General features: G+C 44.0%; 1 protein-coding gene across 1 annotated transcript in view; it reads left to right on the forward strand.

Moving 5' to 3' along the window:
- The window catches only part of PPM1H (protein phosphatase, Mg2+/Mn2+ dependent 1H), a 301134-nt gene that overhangs the window by 198730 nt on the left and 88109 nt on the right, over positions 1 to 14295 (forward strand). The window contains exon 5 of the mRNA XM_081588932.1: positions 403 to 487. Coding sequence (XP_081445058.1) covers positions 403 to 487 — 85 coding nt within the window. The remainder of the gene's footprint in view (positions 1 to 402; positions 488 to 14295) is intronic.

The raw sequence follows: 14295 nt of genomic DNA on the forward strand, positions 1-14295 counted from the left end.
GCTCAGTACCCCTCTGGGGCTGGTTGCTGCCATCTTGGACTGCACAGATTAAGGCACACATTTTAAGGATCACAGGAAGTTCTGTTGGAGGGCACTAGCCTAGAGTGAGCCTCTGTGCCTCATTCGTTGATCTATTCATTGATTCACTGAGCATCTGTCATGTGCCAAATGGTATGCTTGGTGCTGGGCATTAAACTAGCAGAAAAAGAGAATGTCATGCTCTTAGAGATACCTACAGTATGGTGAGGGCTCCAGAGTTGGTTACACTGAGCTTTGCTGTGCAGGTTGGAGAAACAAAAGTCCCCTGAGAGTTTCATGTGTATTCTGAACCAAGCTGTGGATTCATCACAAAACTGCAGTGCTTATGAGATTGGCTGTTGACATGCCTTTTCACCCTTTCAGGGCCATAATCATCAGAAACGGAGAAATCATCCCCATGTCTTCCGAGTTCACCCCTGAGACCGAGCGCCAGCGACTGCAGTACCTGGTAAGTGCCACGTGGGTCTGGCAGAGCGCCATGGCATTGGGAATAGCGTCGGAGCTGTTTTGGAGGAACACATTGCTATTGACATGGGAACAGACCCACAGCAGTAAAGTGACATATGGCATTAACTCCCCCTGACACACACACCTCCTGGATCACACATCCTGGCTTCATGTGTGACGACACACTCCACCTCCGTGAATTTATTATGGTGGCTGGTTTTCTCCCATCTGTGACCAACCAAAGACACAGCGTGCTCTGTTTCTGTTAATGATTTGGTGCTTACAATATGAAGCATGGTGTTAAAGAATGTGGATACCTTGTGGATACCTTGTCCCCAGGCCTGCCACCCACTTTAACTCAAAGGGTACAGATGAGTGTTAATCTCATGTGAGAAGGAGGCAGCCCCAGAAACCCGATGACACCCCATGACTTCATGCTCCGATACAAAGTCTCAGGGGCCCTTCAGGAGAAATGCAGGTGTCCGAAAATCTGTGTCTAATCTGAAAATAGATTCTCCACATAGATCCCACTCTTTGGAGTAAAATTATAAGCGGGCTCTAGGAGGGCCGTTTGGTTTTTCAGATCTTGAGAATTTTTACTTCATTGAAGATTTGAGTTTTCTGGAAAACGGAGTAAATGTCCGGCCCTCATATCCCAGCCATAGGGCATTAGGCTTATGATCTCAGTCTCATGATGATGGTCATGATCCAAGACTGCTTTGAAGTGGGCATCTTGGGGACCAGCTGCAAATATAGTCTGTGGATGATATATTTTCTTGCCAATTGGCTTTCTTTTTAGATAAAAGGCTAAGGTAGTGACCTTCTGCTCTTAGAAAAGAATTGATGCGGCCTACTCTGAAAGAAACTTGTTGGTGTCTCTGAATTCTGGCATGTGGGAATAATCAGGACTTGATGACTTTGGTTGATTTAGCAAGAAGCTGTGTGAAAGTGAGAGTCGCTCAGTCGTGTCTGACTCTTTGCAACCCCATGGACAGTAGCCTTCCAAGCACCTCTGTTCATGGAATTCTCCAGGCAAGAATACTGGAGTGGGTTGCCAGTCCCGTCTCCAGGGGATCCTCCTGATTCAAGGATTGAACCTGGGTCTCCTGCATTGCAGGCAGATTCTTTACCATCTGAGCCACCAGGGAAGCCCAAGAAGCTGTATAGAAACCCAAGAAGCCCAAGCTTCCCTCAGTTCCCATGACTGTGTTGCATTGGTTTTACTCAATAGCTGAGCTGTGTTGATTTGGGTGGTTAACCTGGTCCACAAGACAGTAGGAGTCTCAAGCCAAAGCAAAAGCATTTCTTCATTCTTTTACTATTAGTTTTGAACCCATCTGTTGCTGTTTACAAGCTAATAAACTTGAATCGTTCTGGGCAGCCCAGATGTTAGAGCTTTGTCTGTCTGTCTGGGCAGGGGGAAGGAGCAGCAGCAGGATCTCACCCTGGCCCCATCCTCACTTACCAGCTGGGTGGCTGTGTGGCTGCGAGGGTCCTTCCAAGTAGAGTTCACAACAGCCGGCCTCCCTGCCACTTCCCTGGCTCTCTCCAGCCCATCTTCCACAAAGCCTCCGACATGATCTTCACACTTCTTTCCCTAAAACCCTTTGGCTCCTCACAGTGTACAAACGGCAGACTCAAAATCGGGCTTCCCGCCCACCTCTCCAGCATCATCTCTCCATTGCCCCCACCACTGACAGGGTATATTGTGGGCTGTGGCCATGCAGAACCATCTTCCATTTCCAAGACACACCATGATCTCTCCGACCTCTGTGCCTTTGGAAGTATGCTCTACCTGGATAGCCCTTCCCCTCTTCTCTGCCAGGAAAACTCCTGCTTATTTTTTGAGACCCCAGAAGAAATGTCACTTCCTCCAGGATGTGTCACCTCCCTCTCTCAGGGGGGCCAGTCCCCAGTGCTTGCCTCGTGCTGCGTGGAAGCCCGTAGTGTAGCTGTCACCATGTGGTATTTTATTGCTTATTCCATATTCTGTCTGCCCTCTTCCAGACTGAGTCTTTGGGAGGCAGGCCCCTTACCTTAGGCGTCTTACCTTGTTGTTACCTAGCACAGAGCTGATATTGATCAGGGTTTGTTGACTGAAGCGTTCATATTGATGTCTGGATCATTATCCAAGCACCAAGCACCACCCCACCCTGCCCCAAAACCCCTCACAGCAGGCAGTATGCCTTTGTGCCCCCCTGCCCCACCAAGCCTCAGGCCCACCCTGTCCTCACCACCTCCGTGCTTCTTAGTAAAAACCATTTCCTGTTTTCCTGCTGAAGGCGATGAGTAATAGCAGATTCACTTTTGTATTTTGAAATACTTTCACATTTTTTTGCCTGGCAAAAATGGTACCAAGAGCTTAACACATTAACTTTTCTGGAGGGAGGGGAGTGCTGACCTTGTTCAGATTTGGATTCCGGTGTCCGTGGTCTACCTCGGGACAGTTGGAATAAGATGTGTGTGACTTCAGAGCTCAGCCTTGCCACATGACTGTGTCTATGATTTCTAGAATGTCCTTCACTGATCCCCAATTTCATCGTCAGTAATGGGCACAGAGAACACCAGAAGGCAGGTGTAAGGATGAAATGAAATAATAAAGGCAGACTTTTTCATGGCCCATAGTTCTCATTTGCTTACTGTTGGATGAATCAGAGTCTTGCCACTTCAGATTCTACTGGCCTGTAAACCACAGTGATACTGTCCCTTTATTTTTATTTAAGAATCACTCCTAATGTTCCCCAAATTAATGTGTATTTGGATGTCACTTGCATAATCAGTGGACACTCTTAGCCCACAAAACTGAGTCTAATATCTGAATTTCTAAGGATGAGAACACTGTCTCCATTCTTTTTCATCCTTGCTGCTAAACCATACAGTCTTTTCTACATGGAAATTATACCTAAAACTTGTCTTCTCAGACAGTGGGAGTGTAAAGGACCAAAACGTAAAATATCCTGGTTGCCCAACTTCCTATTCTGTCAGGAATCTAGGAATGTTTGCTTTGAAATGAACAAATCCATGAATAATATTCACATGATCTGTGATGCAAATCTTTGTGGTGAAGTATTTGAGAGAACTAGGGGGCTAGTAGCATAAAATAAACTTGTAGTCAAATCTTTAACATATTTTAGAGAATTGGGAGGTTTGTAGCATAAAATCTTGAAAATAATATCAGTTGTGAGAGGGAGACACAAGTGTGATGTGGACTTCTCTCAGCCCAGCCAGGGCAAGTGCTGTGTGACCTTGGGTTTCACACACAATGTCTCTGAGTCACTCTTTCTCCTGAGTGAAATGTGTAGGAATACTTCCCTTGAAATATCCATCACATGTCCTGAGATCACAATAAAAAGTCATCTCAAGGGCCTTCCCTGGTGGCTGAGTGGTGAAGAACCCGCCTGCCAATGCAGGAGGCATGGGTTTGACCCCGGATCCGGGAAGATCCCACATGCTGTGGAGCCACTAAGCCGGTGCACCACAACTATTGAGCCTGTGCTCTAGAGCCCAGGAGCCTCAACTACTGAGCCCACTCTCCACAATTACAGAAGCCCCCACACCCTACAGCCCATGCTCTGCAGTGAGAGAAGCCACCACAATGAGAAGCCTGAAACTAGAGTAGCACTGTAACTGGAGAGTGGTCCCGGCTGTCCGTAACTAGAGAAATGCCCACGCAGCAACAAAGACCTAGCATAGCTAAAAATAAAATAAATATAGAAAATTATTTTAAAAAGTCATCTCATGATAATATAAAATACAATATGTACATTATAATTTCAGGTTACAATCTAATCCTGCCAGTTTATTTTGGGGAACATCAGTTTGCTTGAACTAATTGTAAAACAATTTTATGCAATGAGAGCAGTTGTATCCTTTACATGATCTAAATGAGTTAGTATGTTGCCGAAAAGTTAACAATGTATTCCTTATTCTTAGGTCAAATCAAATTTTATTGTCATTATGTCTAAAGAAACATTTATGAGAGAATCTTGAAAACTTCTAGGTCCCTTAAGACTTGGTTTGAGCAGATGACTGCAGTCCCAGGGCTGTTTGACTTGCAGAACTGGTTAATGATTTTCTTGGAGGTGGGGAGGGTTCAGAGCCCTTTGTGCATGAACCGTTTTGATCCACGTCGAACAGAAATGTTCTTGGTATGCACAGTCCAGACGTTCAGGGATTATGGAACTGGAAACAGATTACAAGATGATGGATGTGGCAGGCACATTAATTTTGTTTGGTCTTGCATTCTGACCTCAGAGGGCCCTTCATATAGCTCTCCGGGTAACGTGAACTTTATTCCGTAGATTCTTGGGCTGGGTGATTAATCAAGCAGGCTTGCGGGTTTGACGTGTTCACATGGAATGTGGCAGGTGTGCGAGGGAGGGGGTCAGGGGCCGTGCACTTCTGCCCCCCAGCCGCCGGGGAGAGCTGATGATCATAGTCACAAATAAGCCTTGCTCTTTTCTCCCTAGGCTGTTTTTATTTTTTTAATGTTTCCAGGGTGATTGAAATAAAATATTTTACGGGGTCCACTAAGCTGGACAGAATGTTCTGGTGGAGTCAAGACCCACATAGGAGGGAAAGCAGTCTGGTTTATGGGCATTTCTCAGCAGAGTCTACTGCTCTGATGCTGTAGTCTCCAGGAAATCACCCCACTCTTGCTTCAGATGACAGCCAGAAACAGATCTCCCTCTACGGGGGACCTCTACAGCCCTGAGGTGTGAGAGTAATGGCTTCCCCTCCATTCTGCCGAGACGTATTTATAAAGTCTGATGTGATTACATTAAGATGTGCTGGTATCATCAGACGTCCCAATAATGTACGTCTGTCCTTGTAGATTATCCAAGTCGGCAGCTGTTTATCATCAAGGGCAATGTGCAGAGGAGATGAAAGTGGGTTTCAGATGCACATTGGATGCACACAAGTGCAACATTATCTGAGGTGATTTCTGATGATGTCCTTGGACCTGTCCCCAGCTGTCTATACCGAGTCTGATTCAGTTTGTCTGCCATTTTCCCTAGTACCGAACTTGGAAAGGTTTCAAGGGGACAGCATTGTGCTTCTTGGTTCTCTGGCAAGAAGTATATTGCTTAAGCTTGTACCTGTTTTTAAGACAAGAGGCTGTAATTGGAAAGGTCAAGTGCACTAGTGAGTAAAAATGGCTGTCCCGCTACCTCAGCATGGCCCTTAACCTTGAGTTCGTGTGTGCTCAGTCGTGTCCAACTCTTTGTGACCCTATGGACTGTAGCCCGCCAGGCTCCTCTGTCTGTGGAATTTCCCAGGCAAGAATACTGGAGTGGGTTTCCATTCGCTTCTCCAGAGGATCTTCCTGATCCAGGGATCGAATCCGCATCTCCTGCATTGGTAGGCAGATTCTTTATCACTGAGCCATCTGGGAAGCCCCGTTAACCATGAGAGCAGGGTATAAAGCTGGGAGCCTGGCTGCAGTCACAGGGAGAGAACTTACCTTCGCTTTGCTTTGCCTGATGTCTGAGTCAGGGACAGATGCACACCAACTCCTTCTCTCGCCCCATCTAACCCCCCTTTTGAAAAACTACATATGTTAAAAATCTTGAATTAAAAAAAAAGCAATGGCAGGCTAAAGTGGTTGACATTTTTCGTATTTACTATAGGTTCCATTGATCACATAGGCATCATGAAGACGCCGGAATTTTACAGCATGAAACTGACACCACCCAGGGCTGCAGAGGCAGAATTTATATTCGGCTGCCCTTGGAGCACAGCCTGGCTTCAGGGAAGACTCTGAAGACATTAGCCCTGATAATTGAAGCTCACCACTTCTAGAGCCACATTTTTTTAGTTAATATAAATGGACGTCTGATTTTTTTCCAGGTTAGGAGAGGTCAGACATTCGGCATGGCGGCATTCTGAATCTACTATGCAGATCTAAGAAAATGAATCCCACACACTGGAACAAAATCATCATGAGAATGAGTTCCTACATTTTCTTCTTTAAAAAAAACAAATCCATCTTGCTACATATACATAATCTTTAGCCTCTATAGTCCTTGTCCCCTGAAATATTCTGGATAAAAACTTGGGCACATGATTCCAATATATATTAGGTGCAGACAAATACTGTTTGATTCCACTTATATGAGGTACCTAGGATAGTCAAGTTCACAGTGTCAGAATGTACGTTGGTAGATGCCAGGGTGGGGAGAGGAGGGGGGATTAATGTTTAATGGGGACAGAGTTTCAGTTTGGGAAGGTGAAAATTTGGGGAGATGGGCGATGGTGAGACTTGCACCATAATGCGAATGTACTTAGTGCCACTGAACTGTATAGGTAAATATGGTTAAAATAGTGTGTTTTATATGTTGTGACTTTTACCACAATAAAAACATATGGATAAAAAAAACTTGGACAATGAAAGCCAGAGCCATCTGCCCATGAGGTCCTTAAGAATTGATCTTAGTGTAAGGAAGCAAGATAATGTCATACATCCTTCAGGTACATTAAAGTTAAATATGCTTTGAGAAATGTGATAGGATTCAGTGAGGTGTATTAGGGCAAAACCTTAACTGTCTATAAAATATGTTCTGTGCTTCAGTTGCTTTATCTGTGAAATAGGACAATTGCAGGACCCTCACGGGATAGGGGTGAGGATTAATGAGCTAATATTTGTAGTGCTTACAAACAGAGGACCTAGATCAGAGACAAAATAAAATTTCTTGGTTTTTTTTAATATAACTATAGAAAGAACTTTTTCATGGCCCCCTGCCACTGGGACTACTGTGGCCTTTTATAATTTCTCAATTCCATTTGCTTTTGCAAAGAGATTGGAGATGTGGCTTCCCTGGTAGCTCAGACGGTAAAGCGTCTGCCTGCAGTGCGGGAGACTCGTTTGATCCCTGGGTTGGGAAGATCCCCTGGAGAAGGAAATAGCAACCCACTCCAGTACTCTTGCCTGGAAAATCCCGTGGACGGAGGAGCCTGGTAGGCTACAGTCCACGGGGTCACAAAGAGTTGGACACGACTGAGCGACTTCACTTTGCTTTCCTTTCCTTTTTGCTGACATGAGTTGTTCACTCTACAAATGAATGCCTTTCCACAGAATTTTACTTGGGAATAAGGAAACCTTATATGTTTTATGTAAATGAGTACATTCACCCCTTATTCTATACTTTAAACTGTTGTGGAGTTGACAAATCTAGGCAATTTTGTTTAATATCTCTATTTGTATTCCATTTTGCATGTGGCTCCTTTATCATAAGATCTCAATTTTACAATTTTAAAGTTGATTTGGGGGAATGCTACTTCTCTCTGGCTGATGAGTGTAGTCCCATGTTGAGATCTGAATATGAACCTTCTTTGACATCCACATAAACCAGACAGAATTTTATTTACTATCCAGCTCTGTAATAGCTTATATATACAAGCTTGGTTTTTGCTACTTTGAGATTTTAAGGATAAATTAAGACAGAATTCTTTATGAAAGACTCCAATCCATACATATTTAGGTCTCAGTCATTTCACATTTTTCCTTCATTTTTTTTTTTTAACCCGAGGTAGAATATTCTCCTCCTGCATTGTACATCAGGTGTAGGCAGCCTCGGCTCTGGAATAGTAATCTCCTTTGACAATTCGTGTGACTGTTAGTGATCACCTGGGCTTGGCCAGCATCATTTTTTAATTTTTAAAAATCTGTGTATTTGGCTGTGTCAAGTCTTAGTTGCCTCACGGCATGTGGGTTCTTAGTTCCCCAACCAGGGATCGAACCTGTGTCCCCCACACTGCAAGGCAGATTCCTAACCACTGGACCACCAGGGAAGTCCCTTGGCTGACATTATTCATTTCATTTCATTTGTGACCTTAGACTTCCTATCGGGATAAATCATCCTGAAATTTAAAGGCTTCTAAGACTCTCGTATAATCTGACAGGAGTTTTTCCCTTAAGAGCTATAAAAAGGAGCTATTATTCAATTTTTTAAGAAGATTTGTGTTGAACACTGAAAATCCTCATTTCGATAACTTGCTTTCACATACTGAGGGGTCTAGAACATTTAAGAAGTTAATTCATATGCCGTTTTTCTAGTTAGAGGAGTTTACATTCCTATCCTGGAATGCGCCTTCTCATTTCACACATGAGTGTTTATACGTTCCATATTCTGCTGATGGGAGTGGAAGTTGGAACAGCTCCTTTGAAAAAGGATTTGACCCAGCAATTCCACCCCTAGGTGTGTACCTAACAAAGTGTGTACCACTGTTTACATCAAAAGATGAGACTGTGCCTAGCAGCACTGTTTGTAAGAGCCCAAGTTGGAAACTTTCCAAATGCCCACAGAGAGTAGAATGGATAAATAAACTGTGCACAGCCATAGGATGGAATGAACAAGCTGTAACTATATGCAGCAACATGGATAAATCTTTGCAGACTCAATTCCAACCTATAGGAATCCATAGGACAGATAGAAACAGGCAAACACAGCTGGAAAGTATGGGGCTAGTGCTTCCCTTGGGAGAAGCAGTAGGAATTGAATGGGGTCCTGACACCAGCGTGCTGGTAAATGTTCAGTTGCTTAGTCTGGATGCCAGCCGCATGGTGTGTGCAATTTGTGACAATTCACCCACCTGTACACACATGATCAGAGCACCGTGCCATTTGTATATTTCTTTGAAAAGTTGGGTTTTTTTAAAAGTACTTTGGATTCATTTACTCTGATGCTGGGAAAGATTGAGGGCAAGGGGAAAAGGGGGCGACAGAGGATGAGATGGTTGGATGGCATCACTGACTCGATGGATATGAGTTTGAGCAAGCTCTGGGAGATGGTGAACGACAGGGAAGCCTGGCGTGCTGCAGTCCATGGGGTCACAAAGAGTTGGACAACAAGTGTATATCTCCCTTTGCAGGAGGGGACCTCCTGCAAGAGCTCACGGCCAAGCAGCAGGACAGGTTTCCCAGGAAGCCACACTCCTGCCTCCTGTCTGTCCCACACTGTTCTCTCCTAAGAGCTGCTCCAGGAGCCCCTGCTGCTTCTCACCTTCTTGTGTCTGCTCCTGTTGCACTTGCCCCAAAGCCCTTACCTGACTAGCTCTTAAGATACTTAAGATACTTTTCTGCCAGAGGAAAGCACAGGCAGAACACTGACATAAATTGCAGCGGTATTTTTTCAAATCTATCTGCTAGAGTAATGGAAACAAAAGCAAAAGTAAACAAATGAGACCTAATTAAACTTAAAAGCTTTTTCACAGCAAAGGAAACCATAAACAAAACGAAAAGACAACCTACAGGATGAAAGAAAATACTGGCAAATGATATGACCGACAAGGACTTAATTTCTAAAATATGCAAACAGCTTACACAGCTCAATATCAACAAAACAAACAACCCAATCAAGAAAAGGGCAGAAGACCTAAATAGATATTTTTTCAAAGAAGGCCTGCAGATGGCCAACAGGCACATGAAAAAATGCTCAACTTCACTCATCATCAGAGAAATGCAAATCAAAACTACAATGAGGCATCACCTTATTCCAGTGAGAATGGCTCTCATTAAAACATCTACAAATAATAAATGCTGGAGAGGGTGTGAAGAAAGGGGGACCCTTCCACACTGTTGGTGGGAGTGTAAATTCATGCAGCCATTATGGAGAACAGTGTGGAGGCTCCTTAAAAATCTAAAAATAGAGTTATCATATTATCCAGCAACCCCACTCCTGGGAAAATATCTGGAAAAGACAAAAGCTCTAATTCAAAAAGATACATGCACCCTAGTGTTCATAGCACCATTATTTTAGTAGCAAGATGTGGAGGCACCTAAATGTCCACTGACATGAATGGATAAAGATGTGGTGTATGTGTGTGTGTATATATATGTATATATATATATGTATACACACAATGGAATATTAGTCATTAAAAAGAATGAAGTAATGCTATTTGCAGCAACATGGATGGACCTAAAGATTATCCTACTAGGTGAAATAAACCAGACAGAAAGACAAATATCATATGATGTCACTCATATGTGGAATCTAAAACATGATACAAACTTATTTACAAAACAGAAATAGATTCACAGATAGAAAACAAACGTATGGTTACCAAAGGGGAAGAGGAGGTGGGGAAGAGGGATAAATCAAAAATTTGAGATTAACTTGTATATAACTTGTATATTAACTTGTGTGCGTGCTAAGTAGCTTTAGTCATGTCTGACTCTGCGCCCCTATGGATTGTAGCCTGCTAGGCTTCCCAGTCCACGTTTTCCAGGCAAGAATACTGGAGTGGGTGTCCATGCCCTCCTCCAGGGGATCTTCCTGACCCAGGGATTGAACCTGAGTCTCTTATGTCTCCTGCACTGGCAGGCAGGTTCCTTACCACTAGCACCACCTGGGAAGTCCCCATATATACACTGCTGCTGCTGCTGCTAAGTCGCTTCAGTCGTGTCCGACTCGGTGCGACCCCATAGACGGCAGCCCACCAGGCTCCGCCGTCCCTGGGATTCTCCAGGCAAGAATACTGGAGTGGGTTGCCATTTCCTTCTCCAGTGCATGAAAGGGAAAAGTGAAAGTGAAGTTGCTCAGTCGTGTCCGACTCTTAGCGACCCCACGGACTGTAGCCTACCAGGCTCCTCCATCCATGGGATTTTCCAGGCAAGAGTACTGGAGTGGGGTGCCATTGCCTTCTCCAATATATACACTACTATGTGTGAAATAAACAGCGAGGTCCTGCTATATAGCACAGGAACTATATTCAGTATCTTGTAATAACCTATAATGGAAAGGAATCTGAAAAAATACATACACACATAACTGAATCACTTTGCTGAGACACTATAAAGTGACTATACGTCAATTAAAAAAAAAAATTTTTTTTTTTTTTTTGTGTGTTGTACATTTTATTCCCACAAGGCAGCCAGGGGTGGGGTTGTCAAGCTGTGGCCAGGCCAAGGGACCTTCCTCCGGCAGGGGTGCACGCCAGGTTCTCGGGTCTGCCCCACCAGGGGCTGGTTTTCAGACAGACCGTCATAGGCACCGGGAGAAGGCTCCTTGGAGCACAGGCAGCAGGCTTGGCTAGGGGCAGCACCTTCTGGAGCTAGAAGTAGCACGGCAGGTCCTTCTCTATCACCAGAGGCTCTTAAAAAAATTTTAAATAATGAACAAAAATCCTTTTCAGATTTTCTCTCACCCCACCCAGTGACCCCACTCTTCGTTCCTTACTCTTGAAGATAGTTCCATTCCCACCTATAATCCTTCCTCATTCTCCCCCGCTAGTGCATGAGCTCTAAGCAGAGGGGTCTCTTTTTTTTAATTCTTTGAATCCCTAACCCCTGGTACCCATACCTACAGGAGCTTATGTGTTAATTGCATGAATTCCATTGGCTGGATACCCCCAAAACCTGGCACAGTCCCCCTTATTGACTCTCTCTACTCACTGGCAAGCTGATCACAACGTGGGAGAATGAAAATTCATTAAAAGAAGGAAACATTTTGTGTTCCTCAGCAGGCAATTTTTAGTAACCTTGGGAACTACTATCTCAATGTCTGCAGGGGGCCTGGTGCTCAGCCTCCTCCAGGACCCAGTATGTACATATCCCTCCCTGGGATCTGGATTCCTGCTTCCACTCCCTGTTTTCTCCCTGCCATGCCAGGATGCTCAAAGCTCTAGCCCATCCCAGGATGGTGGAGCTCAGGTCCATGTACTCTGGAGCAAGACAGACCTGGGTTCAGCGATGCACTCTGCTCTAGTGAGACTTTCTGGAACATTCCAGAAGGCCTCTCTTCTTCAGGTTGTCCTCTCCTGTTATGGCTCAATCCCTCTGTGACTCAGAGACTGTCACTGAGATGGGACGGTTGTGTTTCTTCACTGTGCTGTGCTCACCTGCCTCCTCTTCCCTTGATGCTGGTTTCTGCCCAGGACCAGAGAGGAGAGCAGCCAGAAGATGCTCGACCCTCCTGCCCCATCTCTGTATCCTGCCATTTCCTGGCACAGCGATTACTCCAGCATCCTTTCCCTAGAGGAACTTCTTGTTCCTGGCCAGACACAACCATGTCTGGAAATGTATTTTCATTAAGTGGCAAGGATATGTTCTACCCTCTTTTTTTTTTTTTTTGGAAAACCTGCACTCTCTAGAGTCCTTACAAGACTCTCGGCCACCTGCCTGTGGTTTTGCCACGGCAGCGGTTACCAAGCCTTTTCCCCCAGGTGCCATTTGTGGTACGCAGCCGAACTCCAGATGTACCTCTATCCCCTCCCTTTAGTTAGAAGCATTCAGTTATGCTTCCTTGAAGGAGAGCCTCAAAATTTAGGATAAATAGAGGTACAAAAAGAAGTCTAGTTTGTTGGTTTTTGTTTTTGTTTTTTTTAACATGGGGCAGGCTAGTACAATTGAAATTGGATTTTAGCGTAAGATATGTTTCTGGGTTTCTAGTAGGTATGCTTATTAGGTAGAGAAGAGGCAATATATTTAGATATTCTTAGGACTGTGGACTATCATGAAATTGTTAAAAAAAAAAAGTTAACTAAATCCAAAATATGTAATGTGCGTCCAAGATTGTAAATGCCATGGATCTTAGTTTTATCTTTTTCTAATGATTGAAAGCTGTGTTGTCTTACTTTATAAAGTTTTAATAGTCACTGAAAGGTGACTGTAAAGCAGGTCAGAATGTTCTGTGTTCATTCCTCCAGCAAATACTTAAGAGTCTTTACTGTGGTCAGTGCTATGCTGGGCACTAGAGTGTAGCTGAGGTTTTAAAACTAATGAACATATTCAAGTGTAGCTGGTATTACTTGCGTCACCATGCAGACATTTCTAACATACATATATCCAAATAGCGCCATCAAAGAGAAAAAGCTAAAATATATTCAGCATAGCAGATAAATAAGGAATGTGTAGGAGAGTGTCAAGAATTTTCATTTCGCAGGTGGACCTGGGACCTTAATGTGTGCTTGCACCCATCTTGGATGTCGATCCCATTGCAGTCCACGTTTCTAATATGCCATCATCCTTAGCTGTGCCTGGGGAAGGGGCAGTCATCATGCATATGTTTATGAGTGGCCTGGGTATGAGCAGTGGAGTAAAAAAACATGCCAGAATTGTCCGTGAATCCTACAAGTTTGGAGTCAGAAAATCATTGGATTTTATTGCTGAAAGGAACCTAACACATTCCAGTTCCCATGTTTTGCAGACTCTAAACTGTGTCTGTGTAGTGCTTACATGTATTATGAGTTAAGTCACTTTTGAGGCTCAAGATTCCAGAATGCTGACTTGAGCAATGCTTCCAGCAGGGCAGGCCAGCACTAGTGAAGTCACACTAACCAGTCAGTGTTGCTTGGATGCTGGGCAGGTCCTAAAGAAGTTTCTGAGTTCCCAAGTTGCTGGGCCACTCAGCTTCTGAGAACAAAATGTCTCTGTGCTGGGCTGTCGGGCTGCAGAGGGCTTCACCATCACCTGCATTGGCGCCAGGTGTCTATGTGGGGTCTCCCCTTCCAGTGACTCAAATTTTTGGAATATGAAAGGACCATAAAACTCCTCTCAACAGTTTTCTCAGACCTAGTTTAAAACCTGGCTTCTCAAAAAATAATAAATTTGAGAGTATTTTCAAAATGAAAGTAATCCATATCTACTAGTAGACATATTCATGAACATAGGTAAGTTAGAAAGGAAACCATCAGATAATACTGTGTAATATTTTGATGACTCTAGTGTATGTACATATATAAATGTACATACAAGACCATTTTATGGACTGAAGGTGTATATTCTTCCCCCCACATTCCTATGGAAACCCTCATCCCCAATGTACTGAATTTGCAGACAGGACCTTTACAGAAGTAATTAAGGTTAAA

The sequence above is a fragment of the Giraffa tippelskirchi genome, chromosome 4 (genome assembly GCF_054371585.1).
Source record: "Giraffa tippelskirchi isolate mGirTip1 chromosome 4, T2T-mGirTip1v1.2.pri, whole genome shotgun sequence".
Classification (NCBI taxonomy): Eukaryota; Metazoa; Chordata; class Mammalia; order Artiodactyla; family Giraffidae; genus Giraffa; species Giraffa tippelskirchi.